This window comes from Tamandua tetradactyla, chromosome 3, assembly GCF_023851605.1.
Source record: "Tamandua tetradactyla isolate mTamTet1 chromosome 3, mTamTet1.pri, whole genome shotgun sequence".
NCBI lineage: Eukaryota > Metazoa > Chordata > Mammalia > Pilosa > Myrmecophagidae > Tamandua > Tamandua tetradactyla.
Window position 1 is genome coordinate 12,715,116 of NC_135329.1, and position 27,986 is coordinate 12,743,101.

General features: G+C 50.2%; 1 protein-coding gene across 1 annotated transcript in view; it reads left to right on the forward strand.

The window, feature by feature from the left end:
- PLB1 (phospholipase B1) overlaps positions 1 to 27,986 on the forward strand; it is a 141,490-nt gene that overhangs the window by 71,103 nt on the left and 42,401 nt on the right. The window contains exons 22-38 of the mRNA XM_077152488.1: positions 1,389 to 1,497; positions 6,947 to 6,998; positions 8,561 to 8,641; positions 11,328 to 11,393; positions 12,286 to 12,386; positions 13,962 to 14,043; positions 16,568 to 16,672; positions 16,794 to 16,889; positions 17,122 to 17,193; positions 18,261 to 18,299; positions 18,661 to 18,721; positions 19,460 to 19,518; positions 21,049 to 21,122; positions 25,067 to 25,110; positions 25,705 to 25,813; positions 27,244 to 27,295; positions 27,680 to 27,760. Of these exons, the coding sequence (XP_077008603.1) occupies positions 1,389 to 1,497; positions 6,947 to 6,998; positions 8,561 to 8,641; positions 11,328 to 11,393; positions 12,286 to 12,386; positions 13,962 to 14,043; positions 16,568 to 16,672; positions 16,794 to 16,889; positions 17,122 to 17,193; positions 18,261 to 18,299; positions 18,661 to 18,721; positions 19,460 to 19,518; positions 21,049 to 21,122; positions 25,067 to 25,110; positions 25,705 to 25,813; positions 27,244 to 27,295; positions 27,680 to 27,760 (1,283 nt within the window). The remainder of the gene's footprint in view (positions 1 to 1,388; positions 1,498 to 6,946; positions 6,999 to 8,560; positions 8,642 to 11,327; positions 11,394 to 12,285; positions 12,387 to 13,961; positions 14,044 to 16,567; positions 16,673 to 16,793; positions 16,890 to 17,121; positions 17,194 to 18,260; positions 18,300 to 18,660; positions 18,722 to 19,459; positions 19,519 to 21,048; positions 21,123 to 25,066; positions 25,111 to 25,704; positions 25,814 to 27,243; positions 27,296 to 27,679; positions 27,761 to 27,986) is intronic.

The following is a 27,986-nucleotide window of genomic DNA, read 5'->3' on the forward strand; positions in this document are numbered from 1 at the left end:
AAGAAAACCAGAGACCAATAGTTCTTATGAACACAGACACACAAAACCTCAACAAAATACTAGTAAACCAAAATCCAGCAACATAGAAAAAAGGTTATACACCATGACTGAATAGGATTTATGCCAGGAATGCAAGGTTAGTTTAACATCTGAAAATCATTCAAAGTAATACACCAAATCAGTTAAATAAAGGATAAAACCCAGATAATCATCTCAGTAGACACATAAAAAGCACCTGACAAAATCCAACACCTTCATGATAAAACACTCAGCAAACTGGGAATGCAAGGAAACTTCTTCAGTCTGATAAAGGATATCTACAAAACAACAACAAAACACAGTTAACACCATACTTAATAGTGAAAGACTAAATGATTTCCCCTAAGATCAGGAAAAGAGAAGGATGTATGCTCTTGCCACTTCTATTCAGCCATAAATGGGAGGTTCTAGCCAGGACTCTTAGGCAAGAAAATGGAATAAAAGACATCATAATTTGGAACAAAGAAGTAAAACTCTCTATTTGCAGGTGACAAGATCTTGCATATAGAAAATCCTAAGAAGTCCACTAAAAACTATTAGGACTATTAAACAAGCTCAGCAAGATTGAAAGACCCAGGACCAATATGCAAAAATTATTTGTATTCAATATACGTGCAATGAATAACCCAAAAGTGAAATTAAGAAAGAAATTCCATTTACAATAGCATTTTTAAAAGAATAAAATCCTTAGGCGTAAATTTAACAAAAGAAATACAACACTTATACTCCGAAAATTATACAACATTGAAAGAAATGAAAGAAGGTCTAAATAAATGGAAAGATAATCCCATGTTCATGGATCAGAAGGGTGATGAAAATGTTCTAAAGATGATTGTAATGATGGCTGCCTGACTCTGTGAAGATACTAAAACACTACTGAACTGTGTACAGTTTTATGGTATATGAATTATATCTCAGTAAGGTTATTATGTTTTTATAAAAAAAGAAAAGTGCATGGGACGAGCACTTAACTTAGACTCACATTTATAACAATAATTTATTAAGCATCTACTGTGTGCTGCTGATGTAGAAAGAGCGTTAGCCTGCTGAGCATTTTTTGGTGTGCTGTGTGGTGAAGGTCCCATTTTGTTCTTTTCCATGTGAATATCCCATTATCGCAGCACCTGTTGTTGAATGGTTGACGATTTTTTGTTGTTGTTGTTGTTGTTTGAGTGATGGGCTGAGAATCGAACCCATGTGGCAGGCCTGCTGAACGTTTCATTTCAGTGCTGAGTGAACCTTCTGAGATGAGGGCAGCGAGGTGGGAGCGTTGCTTTGTCTCCCACATCCACTGGAGCTTATCAATTGCAATTGATGTAATTAAGTCCATCTCTTCCCTGTGTTTCTAGATATCCTCCGGGAATTCAACCCTTCCCTGAAAGGCTTCTCGGTTGGCAAAGGGAAAGAGAACCAGCCTACAGCCTTCTTCAACCAGGCGGTGGCAGGAGACCGAGCTGAGTGAGCAGGGGTTTGGCTTCGGGGCTGGGGTGGGGCAACCTGGCCTAGGGGAGGGGCTGAGAGCCAAAGGCTGCCCTGGGGGTGTCCCTTGCTGTCTCGCTAGCTGAACCCAACCACAACCCCGGGGAACTGATCACAACTGACTCGGGTGCCAGTCATGTCTCTGAACAAATGACTTTGTCTCATCTATAAACCTTGTCCTGTAGCACAGTGATTGTGAGAGGGCCTTGCGGACCGTAAGTCACTCTGAGTCCCAGTTATCGTCACTGTCCAGGCTTTGCTTGTCGGGTCACGTTCTCCCTCAGACGGGCTTTTCTGGCAGCCTGAGTCATGCGAAGCTCCCCTGTCCTGGGAGGGAAGCCCTGGGTCAGTCCCAGCCTCCTCCTGGCTTCCCCAAGCCCCCACCTGTAAAATGGGTGAACCCTCCTCTCCCAGGGAGGTGGCGAGGCTCCAGCGCCTTCCTGCTGTAAAAGTTCCCACGAGCCGTATGTCGTGGACAGTGATCCCCGCCACCAGACAAGGGCTACCGGACTGGCCGGGAAACTTCTAGTGACCACGGACCTCAGGACGCCCGGAGCGTGGACACTGAATGGCTGGCTCCGCACGGCAGGCTGGGCCGCCTTCCTGGGTCCTGCAGCTCCGTTTCCCTAAAAGATTCCAGAGCCTGGGGCTTCTTTTGGGTTTCCCCCTGGGCCAGAGAACAAGTGGCTGCCACAACCCCTCTATGAAAAATAAACAGAAATACCCTTTTATTTTTAAGCAGTTCTATTGAAATAGAGTGACAGACCATACAGTCCACGCAAATGTGGATAGTCAGTGGCTTTTAGTATGATCGCAGAGTTGTGCATTCTTCACCACCGCCAATTTTAGAACATTTTCACTCCAAAAGGAAAAACCCCAAACTGTCTATCCTTCCCCAGCCTGACATGACTGCTTATCTATTTGCCTGATCCTATGGATTTATTTATATTTACACTTTATATAGATGGAATCATGCAATATGTAGTACTTTGTGTCTAGTTCCTTTCATTTAGTGAAAAAATTTTTTAATTAGAGAAGTTGTAGGTTTATAGAAAAGTCATGTAAAAAATACAGCTGTCCCATATCCCTCCCTATTGTGACACTTTGCATTAGTGTGGTACCTTGTAACAATTGGTGAAAGAATATTGAAATGGTACTGTTAACTATAGTCCACGGTTTACGTTAGCTGTCTTTTCTCCTGTGTGCCACCGTATTGTTAACACCCTGTAATAGTGTCACACATGTGTTATGACTCATGAAAGAACATCCTTACACTTGTACTATGAACCCACCCATCACCCACAACAGGTTTCACCATGTTACTCAGTCCCACGCTTACCTTTTAACTTCTATTCTAGTAACATACGTGACCCAAAACTTCCCCTTTCAACCACATTCACAAACATGGTTCAGCACTGTTAATTACAGTCACATCACCACCGTCCATTTCCAAACCTTTAAAATCAAACTAAATAGAAATTCTGTGCAAACTAAGCATCAGCCCCCATTCTCTACCCCAGTATATCCCCTGGTAACCTATAGCCTAGATTCTATCTTATGAGTTTCCTTATTATGACTAGTTAATATCAGTGAGATCGTACAATGTTTGTCTTTTGTGTCAGGCTTATTTCACTCAGCCTAATGTCCTCAAGTATCGTCCACATGGTCACATGTGTCAGGATATCATTCATTTTTACAGCTGAATAATATTCTATTTTATGGATATGCCAGATTTTGTTAATCAATTAATCGGTTGATAGACACTTGAGTTGCTCCCATCTTTTGGCAATTGTGAATAATGCCATTATGAACATCCATGTGCAAAATCTGTTCAATTCCCTGGTTTCAATTCTTCTGGATATATATCTAGTAGAACAATTGCTGGGTCATATGGTTATTCTATATTTCGCTTCCTGAGGAACTGCCAAGCTGTCTTCCACCGCCGCCGCAGTATTTTACATTCCCACCAACAATTGATGAGAATTCCTATTTTTCACCTCCTCTCCAGTACTTGTAATTTTTGTTGTTATTAATCATCACCATTCTAGTGGGTGTGAAATGATATCTCATTGTGATTTTTTTTTCTTTGTATGCTGTATGGCGGGGGTCACATTTCATTCTTTTTCCATGTGAGTATCCCCTTATTGCAGCACCATTTGTTGAATTTTTGCTTTTGTTTTTTCGTTTGTTTGCTTGCTTCTTTCTTTGTTTTTTGGGAAGAGCATGGGTCGGGAATTGAACCCGGGTCTCCTGCATGGCAAGCGGGAATTCTGCCACTGAACTACCCTTGCACCCCCCGCCATTGTGATTTTGATTTGCATTTCCCTAATAACTAGTGAGGTTGAGCATCATTTCATGTGTTTTTTTTTTTTTTTCTTTTTGGCCACGTATAGACTCTTTGGAAAAATGTCTATTCAAGTCTTTTGCCCGTTGTTAGTACTTTTGTCTTTTTATTGTTGAGTTATTTCAGAATTGTTTTATATATTGTAGATATTAAAACTTACCGGAAATGCATTTTCTTCTAGTTTTATAGTCCTGGATCTTATATTTAGAGCTTTGATCCATTTTGAGTTAATTTTTTGAATATGGTATAAGATATGGGGATCCTCTTTTGTTCTTTTGCGTAAATATATCCAGTCCTCCCAGCACCATTTGGTGAAGAGAATATTCTTTCCTAATTGAGTGGACTTGGCAGCCTTGTCAAAAAACAATTGGCCAAAAGCATGAGGGTGTATTTCTGAACTCTCAATTTGATTCCATCAGCCTATATATCTATCCTTATACCAATATATATCTATCCTTATATCAATACCATGCTGATTTGACCACGGTAGCTTTGTATTAATTTTTAAAGTCAGGAAGTGTGAGTCCTCCAACTTAATCTTTTCCAAGATGTTTTCAGCTATTCAGGGACCCTTACCTTTCTAAATAAATTTGATAATTGGCTTTTCCATTTCTGCAAAGTAGGCTGTTGGAATTTTGATTGGAATTGGGTTGAATCTGTAAATAATTTTGGATGGCGTTCTCATCTTCCAATCCATGAACATGGAATGTCCTTCCATTTATTTAGGTCTTCTTTGAGCAATGTTTTTTAGTTTTCTGTATACAAGTCCTTTTCATCTTGGTTAAATTTATTTCTAGATATTTGATTCTTTTAGTTGCTATTGTAAATGGAATTTTTCCTTGATTTCCTCCCTAGATTGCTGATTACTAGTGCATAGAAACGGTACTAATTTTTGCATGTTGATTTTGTACCCTGCCAGATTGCTGAATTTGTTTATTAGCTCTAGTAGTTTTGTTGTAGTTTTTTGAGGACTTCCTACTTTCCAAAGTAGTGGATCCTGCAAAACCTAGTCATGGGTTTTATAATGTGTTAGAGTTTTTTTCTCTTTGGCCCAGATTGGGATAAGAGGCTACCGATTTACTTTTTTTTTTTAATTTATTACTTAAAAAATTAACAACAAACAAACGAAACATTAAGATATCATTCCATTCTACATATATAATCAGTAATTCTTAATATCATCACATAGTTGCATATTCATCATTCTTAGAACATTTGCATCAATTTAGAAAAAGAAATAAAAAGACAACAGAAAAAGAAATAAAACAATAACAGAGAAAAAAGATTATACATGTCATACCCCCTACCCCTCGCTTTCGTTTATCACTAGCATTTCAAACTAAGTTTATTTTAACATTTGTTCCCCCTATTATTTATTTTTATTCCATATGTTCTACTCGTCTGTTGACAAGGCAGATAAAAGGAACATCAGACACAAGGTTTTCACAATCACCGAGTCACATTGTGAAAGCTATATCATTGTTCAATCATCATCAAGAAACTTGGCTATTGGAACACAGCTCTACATTTCCGATTTACTCTTTACAGGTTTTGACTTACTTTAATATTTCCATAATTTTGCTTTCTCCAAGCATATGTCAGCAGATGGTATAAGAGGAGAGGTAGTTCTGAACATGAGTAGAACAGGAAGGCATGCACGAATGACACCTTTGAATTGAGAGCACAAAAGCAACCACAGCTGGGTGTAACTCATGTCACCCTGGATTTCTGCCCCTGCTTCTCCTGAGGACTTGGGCTCTTTCATGCAAGTATCTCATTTGTCCAAGCACATGCACGGGTGGTAGGGAAGAGGTGGGGACTATTATTCCCATGTCACAGATCAAGAAACTGGAGTATAGAGAGGCTAAGTGACCTGAGCAAACGTATCCCCTTAACTACGTGGTCTGTCCTGGCACCCCCAAGGCTTTATTCCTGGTTACATCATCAGCCTCAAACGTACACTGCAGCATGCCTTCGTATTCTGTGCAGTAACTCTGTGAGATGGACAGAGCAAAAGGCCTCAATCCCATGCTATGTTAATGAGAAACTGAGGCTCAGAGAAGCTGAGTAATCTTCCCCAAACTCTATTTGTGAAGAGAGTAGCTGCCTTGACACCTTCAGATTTACAGATGAGGAAACCAAGGTTTCTTTACCCAAAGACCCACCACATTATCTGTTACCTAGTCTGATGTGACCATGATCAGGCCAGCTGGGCTAACAGTTTGGAGGGTAAGAGGATGCCAACTAATGTTTCCTGCCAGGCACTGTGCCAGGGGCTTTACTGATGACGACGATGATGATGGTGGTGGTGGTGATAACAGAAATAATTGAATGGATGCTTGCTCTGTGCCTGGCACTGCTCTAACTTCTTTACATAGCACCTCATTTAGTCATCCCAGCAACTCAGTGAAGAAGGTATGCTGACCATCCCCATTTTACCAAGGAGAAAATGGAGATTTTGCAAGGTTGAGTACTTTGAGAGCTGGTCAGTGGTGGAGCCAGGATTCCCCACACTGTCTGGCATGGGTTGTGGCTCTTACTCCATAGGGCTGCTCTGTCCATCTTATTCACTGCTCTTGATGATCCTCTAATGAGACAGAGGTGGGGTTATCTCCATCTATGCAATCTCTTTAAACTGAGCATTTAAGTCCTTCTCCCACAGCTGGCAAGAGGCAACTAAGTATCAACCAGGTGTGCCTACCTCAACCAAATCACCCTGAGGCTGAAGGGCTAAGGTCTTGGCATCTATGGAGAGGGGCCTGTGCCCGGCATGAAACGCTCACACACAGACTTGCTGTCTGCCCTATTTAAGCCTGGCTTGAAAGAGAGAGAAAAGTATATAATCGAATATGCCAATCAGAGAGTAATCATGCTTTGAAACTCACCCCTGCAAATGCACGGTTCTCTGCCCTTCCCAGAGCCCGGAGCACTGCCCAGCCCTCCACAGAGCCCAAAGCGGGCAGGAACTCTGTGGGGCATGGCTTTCACCCCAATTTCCCTGCAAGAAGCCCACCCAGGACCTTTCTCTGCTGCTCCCCCGGCCCAGCCCTGCTCCTCACGCAAGTTCTTCTGTGTGTTTTGCAGGGACTTACCTGTCCAGGCCAGGAAGCTGGTGGATCTGATGAAACAAGACACGGTGCGTGTGTGAGAGGCTCCATCTCGGACCACTCAGGATGGGCCCTCCCGGAACAGGGAGTGGGCGGGAGAAATCCATGGAGACGGCGAGGGTCAGCTGTGCACCAGGGAAGGCCGGGGAGCCAGGCCAGGTGTCTAATAGACATTTCTAAAGCCTGAACCTCTGCTGCTCTGAAAAAGAGATTTGCATCCATTGAGTCAGTCGGTCAGCCAATCCATTATTCAAATATTTGTCATGAGCTGGGGATCGGGCTAGGTGCCAGAGTCCCACAGAAGAACACAACTCAGTTCCTGCCCTAAAGGAATTTATAAGGGGGCCGCAGCATGAGAATAAAAATGATAAAACCACCAACTGTGCTATAAAGTGTGCAGAGTGGTGGCACAGAAAAAGGGTCAGGCTCTGCTGCTGGGGGGCCCGGGGGAGAGGGGTGTTGAGGAGGAGATATTGGAGCTGGGCTCTGAAAGATGAGCATGAGGTTCTCCTTCAGGGTTCTCAAATCCGATTTTCTTGGAGCTGATAAAATAATGGATAAAATAACTGAATTGGAGGAAGGGGAATCAGTTCTTTTGCTTGTAATTTAATGGACTACAAAGTCTCCTGTCAGGAGGTTTTTAGGTATAGATATCCTTCATGCCTAAAAAAAAATAACTGGGTTTTTTTTTTTCATCTTTTTCCTTCTACCCTCTTTGGGAAGTTAGGTCAGAGAAGGCCAAGCTGCGTAGGGCTGAGACCATGTAAGAGGCCCTGAGACGCCTGTTGCCTTTGAGCCACAGTCCATTGACTGTGTGTGGCTGCTCCCCTTCCACTCAGCCCTGTGCCGTCAGTACTTCCGCACGACCCTCTCGGAGAAGGCAGATGCCAAAGGCGGAAAAATCCGTTCAGATCATGGGCTCTGATTTGATTTGTTCATGGCAAATTTTAACTAGCAACCGCTAGCTGAGTTTAGAGAGCTTCCTCTTAATGGAAAATGGCCCAGACTCCCTTGAACCAAGTTAGAGTTCAAATTTTGGAAGATCCTAGAACAAAGGAACTTCTTTCCTATAACTAATAACTGGCTTCCCCATCCCCATAACCAGGACCTGGCTTCCCCATTTCCATAACCAGGACCTGGCTTCCCCATCCCCATAACCAGGACCTGGCTTCCCCATCCCCATAACCAGGACCTGGCTTCCCCATCCCCATAACCAGGACCTGGCTTCCCCATCCCCATAACCAGGACCTGGCTTCCCCATTCCCATCCCTTCTTGCTGTGCTGGAAATGGGAGAAATGAAACCTGGTGGGGATTGGTAGCCACTTACCCAGGACATCTGAAAACTCTGACTCCTTGTATTACCTGGAAGTCAGTGATGCCACCTAAAAAAAAGATAACTGAACTGTTCAGCACCCATCAAATCCATTTCACCTGGGGACCTAACAACAGCCCAAGAACAGAAAGTACTAACGTGCACTAAATTCTCCAGTGGGAATTATTCAGCACTGCTTCTAAAGTTCAGCACTTGGCATTTTCCTTGACTTGGCTTTGGACTAAGGCACTTACTTCCTTGTTTCCTATTCATTTCAGAGCATAAATTTTCAGGAAGATTGGAAGTTGATCACCCTGTTTATTGGCGGCAATGACCTCTGTGATTTCTGCAATAACCCGGTAAGCCTCCAGGCCCTTAACTTGAGAATCCCCCAGCCCCAGGGAAGGACTTCCATGGCCCAGTGGCTGGGTCGGAGGGCTGAGGACATGGCTGGGAGTCTGGACTCCTGGTTGGCTTGAATCCAGCCTGGGATTACCCTTGGGTTGGGGAGGCATTCATCCCTGGGGCACTTCAACAGGATGGGGAGGGCAGGTTTGGGGATTGATCCTGATTGGGTTTCCAATCAGGGGAACCGGATCCTGTGTTGTAGAAGCCAAGATAACATTCCAGTGATCTAAAACATCACACCTGTCTTTACGAGTGTAAGCCAGCTCCTCTCCTCACCTCTGAGCTGTTATGTGGTTGGGGAGGTTGCGTTCCCAGTGCAGACAGGCAAAATTGCCAAGCCAAGTTGTTTTGGGCTGATGGAAGCCCAAGAGTGAGACCAATGTCCCAGGGCTATAGCACTTCTTTCTGGAACCCCAGAATCTCTGAGTTGGAGGAAACCTCATGGGCCGTACTGCCCATCCGCTCACCCACAGCAAGAACCCCTGCCACAGAGTCCAGCTGTTGAATATTCCCCGTGATGGGCAGCTCTTGGGTTTGCTCGGTGGCCCTTATTAAGTAAATGGAGGCTGAATAGTGGCCCATGATAAACATGACAACATTTTCTATGGTCCATCGGCCGTGATTTACTTAATCAAATTCTTTTTTAGGTTTTTTTGTATGTGTTGAGCCCGAACCTACCTCCCTGTTACCTCCACCTCTTCTGCCAATGCTAAGCAAATCTGCATCCTCCTCTGTACTCAATTCAGTTGACTTTAAAAATAACAATAACTGTTTATATTTTGAATTTTAGCAGCAGTACACAGAGGAAACACGTGAAAGTAGAGAGAACAAAATTCTCTGTAATTACATGATCCAGAAATACCCAATATAGTCTTGTGAACATTTTGATAAATCTCTCTCTAGCATTTTCTGTGAGTACAGAAAAAATTCTTTATTTTCTTTTCTAAAAATAGTGTGCTGCAAATATTGTTTGGTGACTTGTTTTTTTTCCCCATTAGCAACACATTGGAAGGTACTCCCATCTCAGTAAACATTCCACCATAAAATAATTTCCTAGAGACAATATAGTAGCTCATCGTATATATTGCTGCATTTTATATGGTCCATTGGCCATAGTTCAAGTAACTATTCCTCTTTATTGAGTACTTAGCTTAAAATACTTCTAATTTTCATTTTTTTAAATAATACCATTAACAACCACTTTGTATATATCCATAATTGTTTCCCTGGTATATATTCTAAGAAGTGAGTTTGTTTGTTTGTTTAGGAGAAAAGCCATGCGCATTTTCCCCAATGCTTTATTCTGAAAGTTTCTAGACATCTGGAGAAATAAAAGCAATTGCATAGTAAATATCCATATACCCACCATCCAGATTCCAGAATTGTTAACCTCCCACTGTATGACCTTGACCCGGCTATCCATCCCAGCATCTTTCAGCGGACATGCACATTTTTAATGCTTTGTAGATGTAAATATACATATTCCCAGATTGCTCCCAGAAAGTTTGTGCCCATCTTTGCTTGTTTCCCCACACCCAGCAGACCATAAATACTGTCATTCTTTTATAGGTGCTAATCTGATAGATGAAAGTTGCATCTCATTTTCAAAATTTGTATTTATTTGATTATTAGGCAGGAATCTTGTTTGATGCCCATTTGAATTTCTACTTTTGTTAAATTCTACATCATGGCTAATAGCCATCTGCTAAGATATTTATTTTTTTCTTATTGATTTCTAAAAACTCCTTATATTAAGTATATTAACCCCTTTGTTAAATATGTTGCCTCTTCCGTAACTGCCTTTCCATTTGAATTCTGGTGTTTTCTGTTGATGGAAACACTTTTCCCTGCTGGAGAGCACACGTGCCGCGTGGGTATTGTACACCAGGTCCCGTGCTAGGGGTCGAGCAGTGACAGACAAGGCACAGGCTCTGCCTTCAAGGAACGCCTCCCACGGGGGAGACAGACACGACAGCTCACCCAAACATGATGAGGAAGACATCACGCGGTGGTTCTAGCCACTCTGGGGAGAGCAACTGGAAGTCAGGATTGCCGTGGGAATGTGGGGTGTGGGGAAGGGCATCAGAAAGGCTTGTGCAGAGCAGGACACTTGCCAGCTGGAAGATGGGCCCGTTTGTCAGCAGGAAGGGACCAGTAGAGCAGAAGTTCAGGAGTTAGGAGTCTTGCTGTGGCCTGTGGGTGCCACCCAGAGGGGCGGCCCTGCCCCCAGCTCCCCGGTGGCCCAGGTCAAGGGGCGTCAAGTGTTCAGGCCGTAGGACCAGTGACAGTCCACGCTGGGAGGGGTTTTAGAGGTCATCTGATCCATCACGCCCTTTAGAGGGACGCAGAGGAGTGGCGTGCCCCAGCTGAGGCCCCTTACCTCGCGTGGGCAGCGGATCCAGAGCTTTCCGCAGCTTCCCGCCAAGAAGGGCGTTTCCCTGAGGGTCACAGCCATGATCAGCCGTGGACTGTGGGCTCGGCACAGGGCCTGGGGGCCCCCCCGAGGACAAACTCTGAGTCAGCGTTGCCCCTCCGGGGGTAATACAGGAAGGAGGGAAGTCGAGAAACCGAGAGGCCCCAGTGTGTAGGGGTCAGGCTGACATGCTGCAGCGACACTCCCCCCCACCCTCCCCGCAGGTCCGCTACTCCCCCCAGAACTTCACAGACAACATCGGGAAGGCGCTGGGCCTCCTGCACGCTGAGGTACGCGGGCTGCGCGCTCGGCCACCGTCCCGCCGTCTGGGGCCTCAGACTCAGCCTGGAGCAGCTCCTGTCTCCTGCCGAGGCCCCCTTGGCAGGTCACCTTTGCCTCGGGTGTCAGTCCTGGGGGAAAGGGTGACTTAGGGGAGGTGGGTGAGGCCAGACTGAAGGCCGAAGACCCACTGTTCCCGCAGGAGGGGCAGCCCCGGGTCCAGATGAGAGTCCAGAGCTACCCAGCTGGCTCCCCTGGGCACTGGCTCCCCTGGACACTGGCTCCCCTGGGCACTGGCTCCCCTGGGCCTGGCTCCCCTGGGCACTGGCTCCCCTGGACACTGGCTCCCCTGGGCCTGGCTCCCCCTGGGCACTGGCTCCCCTGGATACTGGCTCCCCTGGGCCTGGCTCCCCCTGGGCACTGGCTCCCCTGGGCCTGGCTCCCCCTGGGCACTGGCTCCCCTGGATACTGGCTCCCCTGGGCCTGGCTCCCCCTGGGCACTGGCTCCCCTGGGCCTGGCTCCCCTGGGCCTGGCTCCCCCTGGGCACTGGCTCCCCTGGACACTGGCTCCCCTGGGCCTGGCTCCCCCTGGGCACTGGCTCCCCTGGACACTGGCTCCCCTGGGCCTGGCTCCCCCTGGGCACTGGCTCCCCTGGACGCTGGCTCCCCTGGGCCTGGCTCCCCCTGGGCACTGGCTCCCCTGGACGCTGGCTCCCCTGGGCCTGGCTCCCCCTGGGCACTGGCTCCCCTGGACACTGGCTCCCCTGGGCCTGGCTCCCCCTGGGCACTGGCTCCCCTGGACACTGGCTACCCTGGGCCTGGCTCCCCCTGGGCACTGGCTCCCCTGGACACTGGCTCCCCTGGGCTCGGCTTTTCCTGGGCACTGGCTCTGCCTTCCCTCAGGTTCCTCGGGCCTTTGTGAACCTGGTGACGGTCCTGGAGATCATCAACCTGAGGGAGCTGTACCAGGAGAAGAAGGTGTACTGCCCACGGCTGATCCTCAGGTGAGAGGGAAGCTTCTCTCCCTGTTCTCCAGAGGCCCTGGGCCCCAAGAGAGAGGGCCTCTGATTAGTCAGAACGCCCGAGGGTGGGGGTGCTGAGACCACCCATTTTTTAACCTGGAAAGGTCTAATGGGGAATGTCCCAGGGTTTCCAGAATCCCAGCAGAGGCCTCTGCTCCCTGCCCTCGCGAGCTACATTTAGAATCCTGGCCTGACTTCTGTTGTCATGGCAGCCACGGGAGACCCTGCAGTCCACGGGGTGGGTGCGGGAGGCCCAAAGCACCCGGGGGCAGGGCTCAAGCCAGGAGCATCCCCACCCCTCCTGGGGACCCCTCTCCAGGACAGAGGCAGCCTCTGGCTGGCCTGGGTGCTCCAGGCTGGGCATCCACTGCTAGAGGAGTGGGTGCTCAGTCTGAGGGGCCCAGGGGAAGTCTTCCTGGAGAACAGAGGGCGCGCCCCACCCCCAGCCTTCCCAGCCAAGCAGAGAGGGCCGGTTTATCCTACCTCTCCCTGACCCAGGGGAGCAAGGCGTCCTATCCTGAGCCTGACATTTCCCGTGGCTTTCCTTCCGGCAAGTCCTCCCACAGGCCGCTAGCCCAGGTCACCGGCTCCCCGGGTCGGTTTTGTCCACCGCCACCCCCCCCCCCCAGCTCTGTTCAAGCTTCCACCGTACCCCGAGCCCGGAGGTTATTCACAAGCTCCCCCCACCCCCGGCCTCTGAACCCTGTGCCGAGTCTCTGCTGGCCCAGCCCAGCATAGCAGCGACCGACGGAAAAATTCACAAGGGTCAGATTTGCTCTTGGAAATTAAGGGGCATCTTGGCTGCATCCCTTTGGGAGGATGCATTTGCCAGGTTCATTCTCAGATCTGAGGTGGCCAAGCCACCGGACCCCCTGCCTCTCCTGTGTTCGAGGTCTCAGTGGCCGTGCCCACCTCAGCTGCTGAGTCTACACTGAACCATTCTCACCATCACCTCGTCCCCCTGGACCAAAAGCCCAGTTGTGCCAGGCGGGTGGCTGGGTCCAAGCTGTAGGCTGGACAGAAGCAGCTTAACCCTGACCTGCAGAGCTCAGGTTCAGAGTCAGGCAGACTCGGGTTCGAGTCCAGGCTCCCACACTCGGCATCCACTTCACCTTGAGACCCGGTGTCACTCTGACCCTGAGTCCTCATCTCTAAGATGGGGATAATGGTGATACGACTTCTAGAATGCCTGAGTGGATTGAGTGTGTTGATTTCTGTGAAGCTCACCACAATGCTTGGCACGTGAGTCTTCGATACGTCAGCCACTGTCATTGTCATTGCTGCTGTTGTTATTTAAAAGGGGCTGTGCCTCGGACAGCCACGGAGTAACTCAGCTTGTGAGTGGCACCCACAGTTTCATTTTCAAGAGCAAATCCAGGTCCTGGAAATGGTATTTAGTTTATATGGCACAGTCAACAGGTTAGCCAGCCGGGCCCCCCAATAGCACTGACTTCTGATGCCTCCAAGTTAGGAAAAGTCGAGTCTCCAACCCCATCTCTGCATCCTGCATTTGTGACGGTGATCTCGGGCGGGGCATCTCTTCCATCTGGTCTGCAGGTCCCTGTGTCCCTGTGTCCTGAAGTTTGATGATAACTCGACAGAACTCAGCAACCTCATTGATGTGAATAAAAAGTACCAGGTAAGCCAGGCCAGGGTGCTGAGCCTGCCGGGGAACCGCTGTGTGCCCTGTGGCTTGTTTAGAAAATGAGTGAACACTCAGGTAGTCCTGGGCCCAACCGGGTGGGCGATTCCTACCGATTTACAGATGCCGAGGCAGCGGGTGCCCTGCTCAGTTGCACAGCTCAGTGAACCTCAGTGCCCTGGCCTTCCCATAAAGCACATGTCCCCGCCATCCACGGAGAAAGGTGCTGTTATAGGAAGAGATTCCGAGTGAATCTGATTAGACCCAAACCCTGACTCTGTGGGTCATCAGAGGCGTCACCTTAGCTGTGAGCTGGGACACCCTGAGCTGCAGCCTCCTGCGTGGACGCAGAGGCCGGGGACCTCCCTCCAGAGAGGTCTGAGAGGAGGCGGTGAGCACCTCGCTGCGGGAGCACTCAGACCAGTGCTCTCCCTCCCCTCCCAGAGTCAGCAGATCACTCCCAGCATCTCACGGGTTGTCTTAATTCCTTCTCCCACCACCCCTTTTACTGGGACAGCTGGCTCCCTTAACCACTGTGAGTTTCCCTCCAAATCTTCATCCAGTTGCTCGAGAGGACAGAGAGAAGGCTCCTGCAGGGGGGCTACAACTCTGTCCTTCAGACCCAGGGGCTCCTTGGAAGAGAACCACGTCCCCGCAAATTCTTGGCGGCAGCCATACCTGCCACATGTGTCAGGGGCTCGGAGAAAGGCACCTGCATTTAGCATGTTCTGGTGCCACCGCTCAGCCCCCAGACCACTCCCTTCCACCCTGAGCAGGCCTGGGTGCCCAAGCCCAAGGGCTACTGCAGGACAGGGAAGGCAGCGGAGGTCAAAAGCCATGACAGCAACCCTGTTTCCGCTGGGTTCTTGGTGCAGGCAGCAATCAGTTGTGCAGTTTCTAGCTAATTTAAGCAGACTTATTTAAATTATAATGGGTAGTCCACCAAATCTCTGGGAAAGCTGGAGAGCTGGGGTCAAAGGCCAAGGCACTAGGCATCAAATTCATTGCCAAAGAACTAGTCCAGTGAAGACATCGTGACATGGCTGTCCCTGCTGCTTCTAGGAACTGCACGCAGTGGCCCCCTCAGCAGAACGGCTTCTGTGCTATCCCCTCAACTTTCCATCAGGAGCTTTCACCGTAATGCCTGAGGCCGGGGTGTGGATTGGGAAAACCTTGGTCACATGTGCACCTCCTAGCCGCAAGGGGGGCTGGAAAAGCAGCGTTTTGTCATTTTCAGCTCATCCTGTGGGAGTTTTCAACCCAGAGGGAGAGGATTCACATGTTCAGCAGCCAAAATGATGAAAAATAGTCATCAAAGCTGCCTTCCCTGACCTTTCTAGATCGGCCAGCTGTTCCCAGGTCTGCACCTGGTGACCACTGAGACCCTAATCTAGTGCCGCAGGCACACTAGGCCACCAGACCTCTCCCAGAGCTGTCCTGCTGCCCGCCTCCAGAAAAGGCAATGGTTGGTGTCGCTCTCTCCTGCTGGGAACCGTGGCCATTGGCTGAGCTCTGACCATGTGCCAGGCACTGGACACGCTGCTGCTTTCAGTCCTCCAAAGACATGTGGCTCCACTGTGAGCCAATGTGGCTGATGCCCAGGCTAACCAGGAGGACAGGCAGGGGCTTGAGAGGTGGTCCAGGCCTTGGGATCATCCTCTCTGTGCATATGAGGAGACAGAGGTCAGAGAGGGTTGCGGCGGCTCAGAGTCACACAGCTCGTTCGTGGTTCTGCACCTTTCTCCCCTCCTTTGAGAGGTGTCTTCTCTCCCTCCCCATCAGAGTAAACTGGAGGAGGCAGCCCTGAGAGGTCTGAGCTGCGGGCTCTCTGGCATAAGGGCATTCTTTCCAAGTGACTCTGGGAAAGGTCTGCACTAATCTTCCCGGGTATATAAGCCTGACTTTCCTGCCCAGCCAGGGGCTTGGCCCCAGACAGGTGCGACCCGGGCAGGCAGTGAAACAGCAGAGTCTGGCGGGAGTGGGGGCAAGAACTGGAGTAACTGGCCTCCCTGGAACTTAGCCCGAAGGGAAGCTGTGAGGGTAGCAGCTGTGTTGCCCTCAAAAATAGATTTGGGCATCTCAAAGAAGCCCACAGGTGCACAGGTGAGAGAAACATGCATTAGGTGCTGTTGATTCACCTATGGTTATCTGAGCAAATGGAGGACAGAAATAGATTAAATGTAGGGAATATTCAAAATGCCATTTGCCAAGTCATCTCTCCTGTCCCACCGAGTTTTTAATCAGCCTTTAAAAGCGGGTCAAGAGGATAGACTTGAGTTTTTCCTTCCCTTCCCTTTTTCCCAGTGTAGGTTAAATATATGCAACTGAAGCAGGGGTTGGGAGCAGGCACAAAAGAGATAAGGTACCTAGCTGGTTCCTGATCACCTACAATTTCACTGATGGTTGATTTCATTCCAAGATCAGATCCTGTTTAAGTCTCTGGTGGAGAAGGAAAACGTACAAAGTCCCAGTAGATGCAGAGATCTGAATTGCCTAACCTAGTCCCCCTTTCCTCTTTCAGGAGGGGACCCACCGGCTGGTTGAGAGTGGGCAGTATGACACGAGGGAAGATTTCACGGTGGTTGTGCAGCCATTCTTTGAAAAAGTGGATATGCCAAAGACCTCGGTAAAGCAAGCGAGCGTTCTAGCTGAGCGGGTCTGCAGGGAGCCCACCGCTGGGCCTGCGGATTGTTGGCACTGCCTGCTGCCTCGCTCACCCCAGCCCTCCTCTCCCGCCCTGCGCCCAGGACGGCTTGCCTGACAGCTCTTTCTTCGCGCCTGACTGTTTCCACTTCCACCACAAGGCCCACGCCCGCGCCGCCAGCGCCCTCTGGAAAAACATGGTAAGATGGGGTGGGAAGGATTATCCTCCCTCCGATAAGAAAAAGACTCTGGAAAGCCCTTGGAGGAGCTCAGCGGCCCGCCACTCAGGCTGTGCCTGAAGCTCCCCGCGCACGGCCGGGCCAGTGAATCCCGTTTCCTTTTCCCGCCCTGCCGGCTGCGCCCCGACCCGTTCCCTGACCTGTGCTCTCGCCGCCCCTTTCTCACTCCCCGCCTGCTTGCTTTTCGAAATAGCTGGAGCCTGTGGGCCAGAAGACAGCACGGCATAATTTTGAAGACAAGGTCAACATCGCGTGTCCGAACCAGGTAGCGTGAAAAGCGTGTCCTTGCAGTGTCTCCATTTAAAACATCTTTGCTGGGTTTCACCTCTTCTTGCGGCCTCTCAGTTCATTTCATCCCAGATTCTCCCCCACCACCTCCAGCCCTGTCCACCGGCCCATCCCATTCCAGACTCCAGGACAGCCTTCCCACGTGCCTGTCGGCTTGGTCTGGGGGTGGGGGGTGGGGTGAGGGTGGGGGGCGGCCCCCAGGGACTGGAGGCCCTGGAGCGTGCCTCTGTCCCCCTGGCAGGGAGCCCTAGAGGGAGTCCTGGCTGGACGCAGCTCTTTGGGGCCAGAGAAAGGAGCCCAGCTGCTATGGCCAGGTCCCATTGTGAGGGCTGGGGGTAGGGAGAAGGTAAAGGCTGGGGCGGGGGTGGGGGTAGAAGGATACCCCGTCTTGGAGCAGTCACTGCCTCCACGGCTACATGGGAAGAGCAAGAAGTGACACCTGGAGTAATACCTGGGGGCCTGGGGCCTGGGGGCAGGCCTCGGGTGCTAAGCTGGAAGCCAGAGCCAGGGGTGCAGACAATAACCCGGAAGGCGAGGCAGAGTGAGACCCCGCCTGCACTTGCAGATGATCAGATTTGCGAGTCTCAGAGCGCTGCTGTTCTCGCTTCTGTTAGTTCTTCCGTGTTCCCAGAAGGGTCCCAGGCCCGACACTGCAAACCTTTGCACTGGGTCTGCCTGGGGCAGAACCTCCAAGAGCCTGACTTTTGGGGGTTGGTGGGGTGGGACGGGGTGGGGAGGGGGGCAGTGGAGGGAGCCACAGAGGGCGGAGGGAGGCCAGAAAGCGGCGCTCTGTCGGGAGGAGAGCGGAAGCAGGTGTCCCCAGCCAGCGGGGTGGGAGGCCCAGGGAAGACTCACATATTCCTGGGGAGCCGCCTCGGCCTTGGCCTTCGTTCCAGTTGCAGAGAAGGTCACGTGCCCCCTGCCCGGCGGGGAGTGCCGAAAGCCATCAGTACGAGCGCTCATTGAGAGTTGGCAAGCTGAGAGCAGCGCAGAAAGCAGGCTCTGTGCTGCTGTCGCACACACAGACACACCCACTTCTTGCAGGTCTGGCCCTTTCTGAGCACCTACAAGAACAAAATGCAGGTATCGTTCATTGCTGCTTCAGGGGCTCCCCAGGCAAGGCAGTGGCCAGCCCCTGAACTGGGGCAGACTCGGCAGGGCCTGGGGTGGGGGGAAGCCTTATGCAGCTGGGTGTGCTGGTGGAGAGGCAGGGGTGGCATGGAGGGGGCAGTCGCTGATGCCCTGATTCCCACCTTGGGTGGAATTGGGGTCTGAACTACATGAGTGGCTCTCAAACCTGGCCTAGTCATCACCACGCAGGGGGCTTTTGAAAATGCCCTTCCAGGCACACCTCCCCAGCGGCTCCCTGCGGGAGTCTGGTGCCCAGCCAGCCTCTCTGGTCCCTGCAACCCTGAGATGCTGAGACTCGATTCTATACTCTTAGGGTCACGGGAGCTGGCTGCCATGCAGGGACAGATCTCCTTCTGCCTCACCCCCCACCTCAGGTAGGCCCCTCAGGACACCCCAGGACCGGGGCCCCTCCCACCGGGACTTCATATCCACAAGGACTCTAGCAAACTCTGAATAGGCTGAATGCTGCCATATGTCCCCTGCTGCTTTCCTATCTGGGGGCCCCAGCTCTGTACCATCATGCCCAGAGGCCTCAGGAGTCCGGGTCCGGGAGCCATTTGCAGCCCACCTGCTTCAGTGGAAGGAGCTATGAGGGATCCTCTACCAGGAGGCCAAGCCCTTCAGGGCGTCCTCACTGAACCCCAGGGGTGCAGGAGTCCAGGGAGTTCCACGAGAAAGCCAGCTCTGCCCCAGGCCCTGCTGCAGTCATTGCGGCCGCAGTAGGGTCTCTTCGAAAGAAAGGCTCGCATCGTTATTCCTTCAAGGCTCGGTGGAAATGCTGGAACAGCTCTAAGTGGTCTGAGCATTGGGGCCTGCGCTTGCTGCCCGCTGGGTCGTGCACTCAAGCCACCCTCGGGGCCTCCCATGTGGCCGCTGGGCACTCCCTGTCCCTTTTCTTTCTCGGTCTCTCTCTCCGTTCTCTCTTTCTGGCCCTTCTCTCCCCATGCCTCCCCCGTGCCTCCCCCCCCCCCCCCCCCCCGCCGCCCCAGCTGGGCTTAGTTTACTGTGTCTCTCATACAAGCACTACCTCCGTGGCACTGCGGGTGGCATTTCTGTGACCTCTGGCGGCAGCGTCCTTCCCGGAGACTCAGGCCTGTCACTTGTCTTTCCAGTGCACGCTCTGAGACCTGCAGATATTCGAGTTGTGGCTGCTCTCGGCGACTCTCTGACTGTAAGGCCCCAGGGCCCGCCGGGTGGGGGGAGCTGGGCCGGCTTCCGGGGCCGACACAGACGCCAGACACAAGTCTGCGCTGCAGGGAGGAGTCGACAGGGCACCGGTGGAGCCCATCAGACAAGGGCCCAGTCGGATGGCCTCAAGATCTTGTCCACCTCTCACGCCCATCGTTTAGGGCCTGTTCTTCTAAACCGTCATCAGTCACGGAGAAAAGATGACTTCTTCTGCCACCGCTGTACTCTACCTCTAAAGCCTGATTGTTCTTTCTTTATTTATTTCTCTTTTGATTGTTCTTTAAAGTAATAATCCTTTGGTCAGATATTTAAAATGAGAGAGGAGCTGAAGCTAAGCAAATTCCTACCATGATTAGCCCTTTGCAGTTATTGATACACTCAAGAGAAGGGAGCCCGAGGATGCCATCTCTCCTGCATCATTAAGTAAAAGTGAAGCGTAAAGTGATTTTTAAAAGATTACTAACAACTCATGCTTTATTGAGCCCTTGCTGTGTGCTGGGAACTGTGTTAAGTAAGTTCATGTACTATCTCTCCTAGTCTCCTCATCTCAAAAAAGCCCAAAAGCACTATGCCCTTGCAGTGACATGCTCCTGGCCATTTCAGAGTTGAGAAAACATGATAAAGCAGGCTCTGTAATTACCTCCAAGGCCTGGGCATGCCCTCTAGTCCCCTAACTCCGGGGCCTGTGCTCCTGACCTCTGCATTATCCTGCCTCTCTATCCTACCTCTGTCCATCCAAGCGCTTGGCAATGATTTGACTTTGCAGCCGCTTTCTCAATTGGGTGTGCAGAGGAGATCCTTCCCAGGTGTGAACTGAATTGAGTCAGATGGTGGAGGTTTTGAACACAAAACACTTTTTTTGACATATGCAAAAATAAATCATTTTGACTTTAAAAAAAGGAAATCCAAACCTGCCTATGTGGGTGCCCTTTTCCTTTTGGACTATGCTTTTCAAGTCCGCTCAGACCCTCACATTCATTTCCTTTTTGCACCTGCACAGAAGGTAGCAAGGACTCCACGATTGTAGCTCAAGCTCTGCTCCTAACTTCCAAGAAGTGAGTCTATTTTACTCTCCCAGAATCAGCCTTTCAGAGGCTGTGAGAGTATCTTACAGAAGGCCCCGGGAGGAAGAGGAAGATGATTCTTAACTTTAAGGGGTGCCCAGCCACTGCAGTCCCACCACTGCATGGGCTCTTCTGCTGTGCTCACACAGCGCTGAGCATGGCGCTCCTGATAGTGTGACCAATCTCTCACATTCGTATACATCACTTTGGAGCTTTCAAAACAAAGTTTTTCCAACTATGATCCAATCTGGTCCTCCAGACAACCCTGTGAGATGAGGGCCTGTCCTCAATTCGTGCAGCTGGGATGGGTATACCAGAGAATGCATGCCCAGCCCAGGGCATTCTCACACCCCAGCCAGCGTGCTGGGACCACCTCTTAGGAAGCGTTCCTGTCTCTCTTTTTCCTCCACCTTGCTGATCTTCCCATGGATTTTGGTCTGTTTTTAAAGGCTGGCAATGGCATTGGCTCCAAACCGGATGACCTTTTTGATGTGGCCACACAGTACCGGGGACTGTCATACAGGTAATCTGAGCCCTTCGTTTTCATCCCCGCCCCCGCCGTGTCCACCCCCAGAGAGTGGATGGGGGGTTCTGTCACCTGTTGATGCATAAATGCCAAAGAGCAAGGACTAGGTCTGGAAGGAAGTTTGAGAAGGAAAACTCATGCATTCCTGCAATGTGTAAAAATTTGGTGGGTAGAGAGGGTGTTTTACTGTTGTTAACTTTTTTCTTTTTCTTTTTAAAATTGTGCAGAGAAAGTTAACCAGGGTTCTGAGTCAGCAAATCAAACATGAGATGTTCCCTGAAAAACACCAAATCTCTGAGTCTTCACCTGCCCTCCTTGCCTAAGTGTGCGTGTAGCTGTGCCTGCATCTCTGCTTACTGTCTTACGTGGTTCTGCAGTCATACCTCTGCCTTTAACACACGTACACACTGCACAGAGAGTCTCCAAAACCCAACATGCACTTTGGGGCAACATCTCCATCCACGGCTGTGACCTACTTGCTGGCACGGTGCTAGGCTCTGAGGTGGGGCAGGCTAGGGGCATATATGGATAGCACAGGCAAAAACCCAGGCTTGATTGGCGAGTGCTATTTAAAGACAAAATACACCCACATGCAGTAGGAATATTAGAAAAGGGAATAACCCACTCCACTAGCAGGGATGGGAAGGAAGGCTTCCTGGAGGAAGTGGCACCCGAGGCATGGTTTGAACAATTAGCAGTTGGGTAGGTGGGCAGGGTGGGAAAGAGCATTCGATACACAAGAGCAGAAAAGCATGGGATGTGTTAGGAGAGGTGCTGGGTGTGGATATTCTGGACTCTGTCTCTTTCCTAATAAAATTTGTGTTTACGTCTGCCTCGGAGGAATTCGCGATGAGCTCAGCTTCAGGAGGACAGCTAGGACCCAGGAGGACAGCTAGGACAAACCAGCCACAAGGGGGCAGGGTGGTGATGAGCGTCTATGCCAGCACTTGCCTTCTCCCTTTTCTTCAAAGCGAATTCAAATAAAATACTTTTCCCCCAGAACGTGGGAGGAGCAGCTTGGGGAGGATCAGGTTTTTCTGGGCGGAAGAGAGGCACCCCCCCCTGCAGCTCTCCACAGCAACGTCCCAGGGCGTCCTGGCGGGAGGACATCACTGCCCAAGACACCCCCAAGCTGCCAGGTGTCCTCGGCCAGGTGGGTGGTCTCTAACAGGCTGGCACAGAACGAACAGAGCTCTGTCTACCCCTGGGACCCAAATATCCCTGAGGCTACGAGCAAAAGAAAAAGTGAGAGGGAGAGAGAGACCAGACCTCATCACAATCAAGGAACACCTGGGAGTGGTGGCAGCTGCGCTTGGTCTTGGCTAACGAAGGCAATGACCTCACATCAGAGGGTGGGAAAATAAAGTAGGCATCACGCGGCAGGGGACAGAGAAGCCGCACACGGTGGCACGGGGTGGGGTGAGACAAGCTGCCCAGTTTTACAGTCAGTTCAGCTACATGGGCCCTGAGTTCAGATCCAAACAAACCCCCCGCAGTTTCTCTCTGCGGCAACTGGAAACTCCAGTCGTTCCGATTCTCCCTCCAAGCGAGATCTATTAAGGCCTAATGTTTGAATTTTGCCATCCTAGCTCCAAGGCTGCTGTCCCCGTGAATCCTTTATTTATTCTAAATGTTACAAATACCTGCCCCAAGCCCCACCTGTGTTTTAGCTGAAGTCCAGGTCAGAGTCTGAAAGACAGCCTGGCGCTCGGTAGAATATGTAGACAGAAGTGTTTCCCAAAGTGTGTCCCCCTAGGCATTTCCTGAGGAGGGGGAGTTCCTTTGTGTTTGTTTAGGAAACACTAATTTCTCCCCCCTGGGGAATTCACAGTGCATATTTGCATATTAAAGGCTCTGGGAAACCCTGCAAAGAAGAAAGCTATTTAAATTTGTTTAATCCAGTGTTTCCCTTAATTTCAGAGCTCTTTCTTTTTACATAATACCTGTTAACACCCCCTGGGAAATGCCCTTGTGGTAGACTGATCAATTACCTGACGCCATTAAATTTCTAGATTGGAAACTCCAGGCAAGTAATGATTCCAGGTAAAAGAATGATATTAAGAGTGCTGTTTAAGCCTCTACCTCCAAAGAAACAGGAAGGTCAGAGAGTGGCCCTCAGGCGGCTGGGAAGGCGGAAAGTGGACCCAGGATTCTTGGGGTGGGCTGTGAGCAGGTCTGCAGAAGGAGTTTTGGCTGTGAGTATTTCCAGGTCCCCTGACCTGGGAGACTCATAAACCTGTGAAAAAGTCCAGCTGTGGCTGGTTGAACACACGGCAGGCCCAGAGGTCTCTAGAACATTGCCTGTTCTTCAGTTGAAATAAATTTGCTTGTTTGGGATTATCCAAAGGACCAAAATAAAATTTACTGACCAAAAAATGCCTTTCTTTGTCTTATTAATTAGGAGTTCAGTCCCATATTACTGAAACTCCTTTAACAAATATTTATTGAGTATCTACCCAGTGATTTTTCTCTGTGCCCTGTGGGTGATATCTGATAAACAAAGCCAGCCTCTGAGCATGTAGTAGAGTATAAATCACATTAATTTAAAGGCTGTAACATAGATTAGCGTTTAGATGTGTGTCTGTTTTCTTTCCTGTTTCGCATCGTTTTGTTCCTCCATGTTTATTTGTGTAATCTGCTCACTTCTCACAGAATTTTTCTTTCCAAAATGGGGTCAGGGAGAGATTTTGGTATATGTTGGTCTTGAGTAACCACCACCTTTGTTTAAGAACAAAAATAACTTTAGTCAAGAAATGACAGTAGAAAGTACCAGATGTATGTGTGTTTGTAAATCCTCTACGTTTGTGGTTATATGTTTACGTAGGGGCAAAAGGAGTTAGTCAGGGCCTCGTGATCAGAGGAGATATGCGGATATATAATTTCCTTTCAAGTGTGAAATGTTCAGATTAAGTGCTTGTCCAGAGAGAAAATAAGGAGGCAGCTAAAGTAGCAGCTCTGTGCAGAGTTGGAGAGAAAAGAGGCCCAGCCACTGGCCAAATTAGGCTCAGACATGTGATGAGAAGTGGGAGAGAGAAAGCTGAGCGCGGTAGAAGGGTGGCGGCTCCTGGTGGGAAGTGTGGCCGATCTCATCCCAGGCATCCCTGGAATGCACAACCGCCTGCAGTGACTCTGATGGATGGGCCGGCCTTTGAGGTCTCTGCTGGGGGTCTGGAAGCTGGCCATGTCCTCAAGACCCAGGGGCCTGCAAGGACATGCAGGGATCGAGGCGGGAGGTGCAGATGATAAATACAAGTACTTACAGTGCACCCAAATATCGGAATTTGTAAAAATAGCAATATTTCCCTCCTCACCTCCTACTTGTCTCACTCAATTTAAATGCATAGAGGAAATGGTATCTTTAGAGTGTATCTTGAGGCCCATAAAAGTAGATGAGAGTCGATGAAATTAGGCTGGGGGCTGGAGGGCAGTGAGCGGCCGTGCCCTGACTTCCCAGTAGAATTGCACCTGCTCACTGGACAGAGAAGCATGTCCATTTTCTAAAGGTTTCCAGCTCAAGCCCTGTGAATTTTAGCCTCCTTTAGCAAGGTAATTAACCCTATACAGTTTCCTAATCTGTAAATTCCTGGGAGATGGGAGACAAATGACAAGGCATCTGGTTTGGGGCTGGGCATATAGTATGTACTCAGCTTGGTGTTCTCCCTTCTGCTTTAGGGTGGAGCAAGGAAATGGCTGTTGGCTCTCTTTTGCCTACATATTCCAGATTTGGGGGGGCATGGGGTGGGCAGGACATGTTGGTGAACTCAGAATTTTCTCAGGATTCCTCAGAGACAAAGTAGATAGGTCTGGTGCTTGTTGCAGATGCTGCTGGTGCGGACACTAAGAAAGGAAGGGCTGCCCTTCTGTGATGTGAATGCGCTAATTCTCGCTCTCATCTCTCATTCTCTCTCGCTCCCTGCCCCTGACTTGCTTGCGCTCTGCAGTTCAGGAGGGGACAGCTCTCTGGAGAACGTGACCACCCTACCTAGTAAGTGACTCCCAGAAGCTTGGGTCTGTCTGTCTGTCCATCTGACCTCCCAGGCCAAGAGCCCCTCCGGGCTTAGAGACTCGCAGATCACACCCCTCCCCGTGGCTGCCAGTAAAGGCGGGGGAGAGGCCCCGGCTGCAAAGCCTTCAGGGTTGGAGTTGGGATTTGGAAGCAGGAGACCTGAGTTCAAGCCCTAGTCCTTTAGGGGCTGACCAGGTGGCCTCGAGCCAGTTGTCTAGCTTTCTGAGCCTCAGGGTCCCTCAACGGTAAAAAGCGTTTCTTCGACAAGCCCAGGGGTTGCCGAGTCAATCAAATGAGATGGTGAGTGCAACCTGGGCCGTGAATTCTAAAGCATTGTCCAAACAAAATGGACAAAGCCAAGCCTGAGGAGCTCTTGCTGCCTTGGCCCCTGCTAGAGCTGCATGCCCATGTTGGGCAGCTCGTTATCGAGTCTGCTGGGCTTGGACAGGGCCCGGCACTGCTCAGGCTCGCCCCCTACCCCCAGGTGCATGAGGACAGCACAGCCTCCGTGGGGGACCCCAGACCCACCTGCCAGCCTGAGCCCTCTGGGTCCCACATCCCCTCCTCTTTCAGATATCCTGCGGGAGTTTAACAGAAACCTCACAGGCTTCGCAGTGGGCACGGGCAACGCGGATGACAGTAACGCCTTCCTCAATCAGGCTGTTCCCAGAGCAAAGGCTGAGTACGGCATTGGGGGAAGGGAGCCCAGGGGATGGGGGGAAGCGGGAGGCACACAGCCCCCTTGAGATTGTAGTCCCGGCCTCTGGGTGCAGAAGGCATGCCTTGAGAAGATCTCGGTCCGCTCCCTTTCCTGGTCACCCCTGCCGCCGAGGTCATAGCGGGGAGGCTAGCACGGCTGTGGCTTTGGAAAGAGCAGTGCCACCGGAGGTTGAACTTCTGGCCTGGCTTTTGTGCACAGCATGTTCCAATCATTGAACTCACCAATCGACCTTATTCATAACAATTAACGTGGCATAATGGTGCTAGAAAGATCCATTCCCCCCAGGGCCTCGCAAGCGGCAACTCCCCAAAAAGATCAAGGAGGGCCAAAGAGGGGTACAGGCTTAGAGGACTCGGAGCACAAGTCATGTCCCTGTTATGGTGCTAAAGGGAAATGAAGTAGAGGAGCCACTGGGCGCTGACCAGGAGAGCCACCCAGCCTCACTGTCAGCTCCAAAGGACCCTCACCCTGCTCCGGGAGGCCCTGGCAGCCTGGCCTTCCTGCAGCTCCTGTCCCTGCCATCTGGGCCTCTGTCCACTGCCCCTTTTCACTCCTGCCCACACCCTGCTGGGCCTGACCCCCAGGCCTGTTTACCCGACCTGGGAAGAGTCTCCTTGGTAACAAACAGCTGTGGTCAGATAGTCTCCTTGGTAACAAACAGCTGTGGTCAGATGCGCCCACCAGGCCATGCTCTGGAAAACCACTATGCTGTGGATTCATCACACCCCAGACCTACAATGGAGGCTTGAACTGGTGGGGAACTTGGGTGCCCAATATCTATTCCTTCCATGAATTATAAACCCAAGCATATGTACAGTGTATGTTTATTCCCCACCTCTTTCTAAGACACACATTTAGGTAAGTTTATAAATGAATAACATATATGTAAGAGAGAAAACCACAGTCATTGGGGAGGGGGAAATAAGAGGAAGAAACTGTCACCGTGAACAATTTAGAATTACTGTGCTTGAGCATCAGTTTGAGCTTCCTGGCAGCCCAGTGAAAAAAGGAAGCACGCTGAAACGTTCATAGGTTTGATTTCACAACATGTGCCAGTCCTTCAAAAGAGACAAATAGTTCCCCAGCATGAACTCCTAAAAGAAATTTTGCATTTGGAGTCCCAGAGGGGAGACCACAAGCAACAAATACAATTGGTGGCACCCTTAATTGCAGCTTTAGCAGGCCCAGTTGGCTTTTCAAATAGTTACTTGTTTTAATAACTTTCCAGAAAAGGTGAGCACCAGCTTGTAGCATCTCATCTCAGCTTCTCCGGGTCTCTGCCAACTCATGCAGCCAAGATGATCCTGTGGCAGCCTGCAGTTCAGGCTCCTCAGGAGGAAAATTCCGGCCACTGTTCCTCCCCCAAGGCACTGTTTCCCTCTCCTTCTCAGGGAACTGACGAGCCAAGTCCAGACTCTGGTGCAGAGGATGAGAGAAGACCATGTAAGTCAGACCTATGTTTATTTATAAAGATTAATTTCCTAACCCGTTAGAGTTGCCCCAAATGGAATGATCCGCCTTGGAAAGCCATGAGTTCCTGGACAAGGGGCCATCCAACAGCAATGGGAGCCCCTGCTGGAGGCCCTCTGGAGGAAATTATGTCAGTGGGGACAGGTCGGTGCTGGTCACGGTGACCTGGAGGGAACATCCTGATGCTGTGATTCTGTGGTCTATAAATAAATCTCTAAAATTCCTTCAACTCTGAGATTCTGATTCTATTATTTCAAGTGGGCAAGGAAGTTGGCAAGGGTTGAATGGACTTCCAGAAGCTGCAGGGTTTTTGTTGGTGTATTGGAAATCATCAAGCATTTTCCTCCCTCTGTGTAGAGAATAAATTTCCATGAAGACTGGAAGGTCATCACGGTGCTGATTGGAGGCAATGATTTATGTGATTACTGCACTGACTCGGTAATGGGGTGGGGTCTCCGTCTTTCCCCTACCCCTGACTTTAAATGGCAGGCCTTCGAGAGCCTCTCTGAGAAAAGGCCCTAGAAGCAACCCTTGGACAGCCTACCTAGGCACAAACACACAGACACTCACACGCCCTCCCTGCCCAGATCGTCAGGTTTCTGGCTCCACCTTCATGTCCCAGGTGACATGAGGAGGCAGATAGATGGTTCTTCTGTCCCCCACT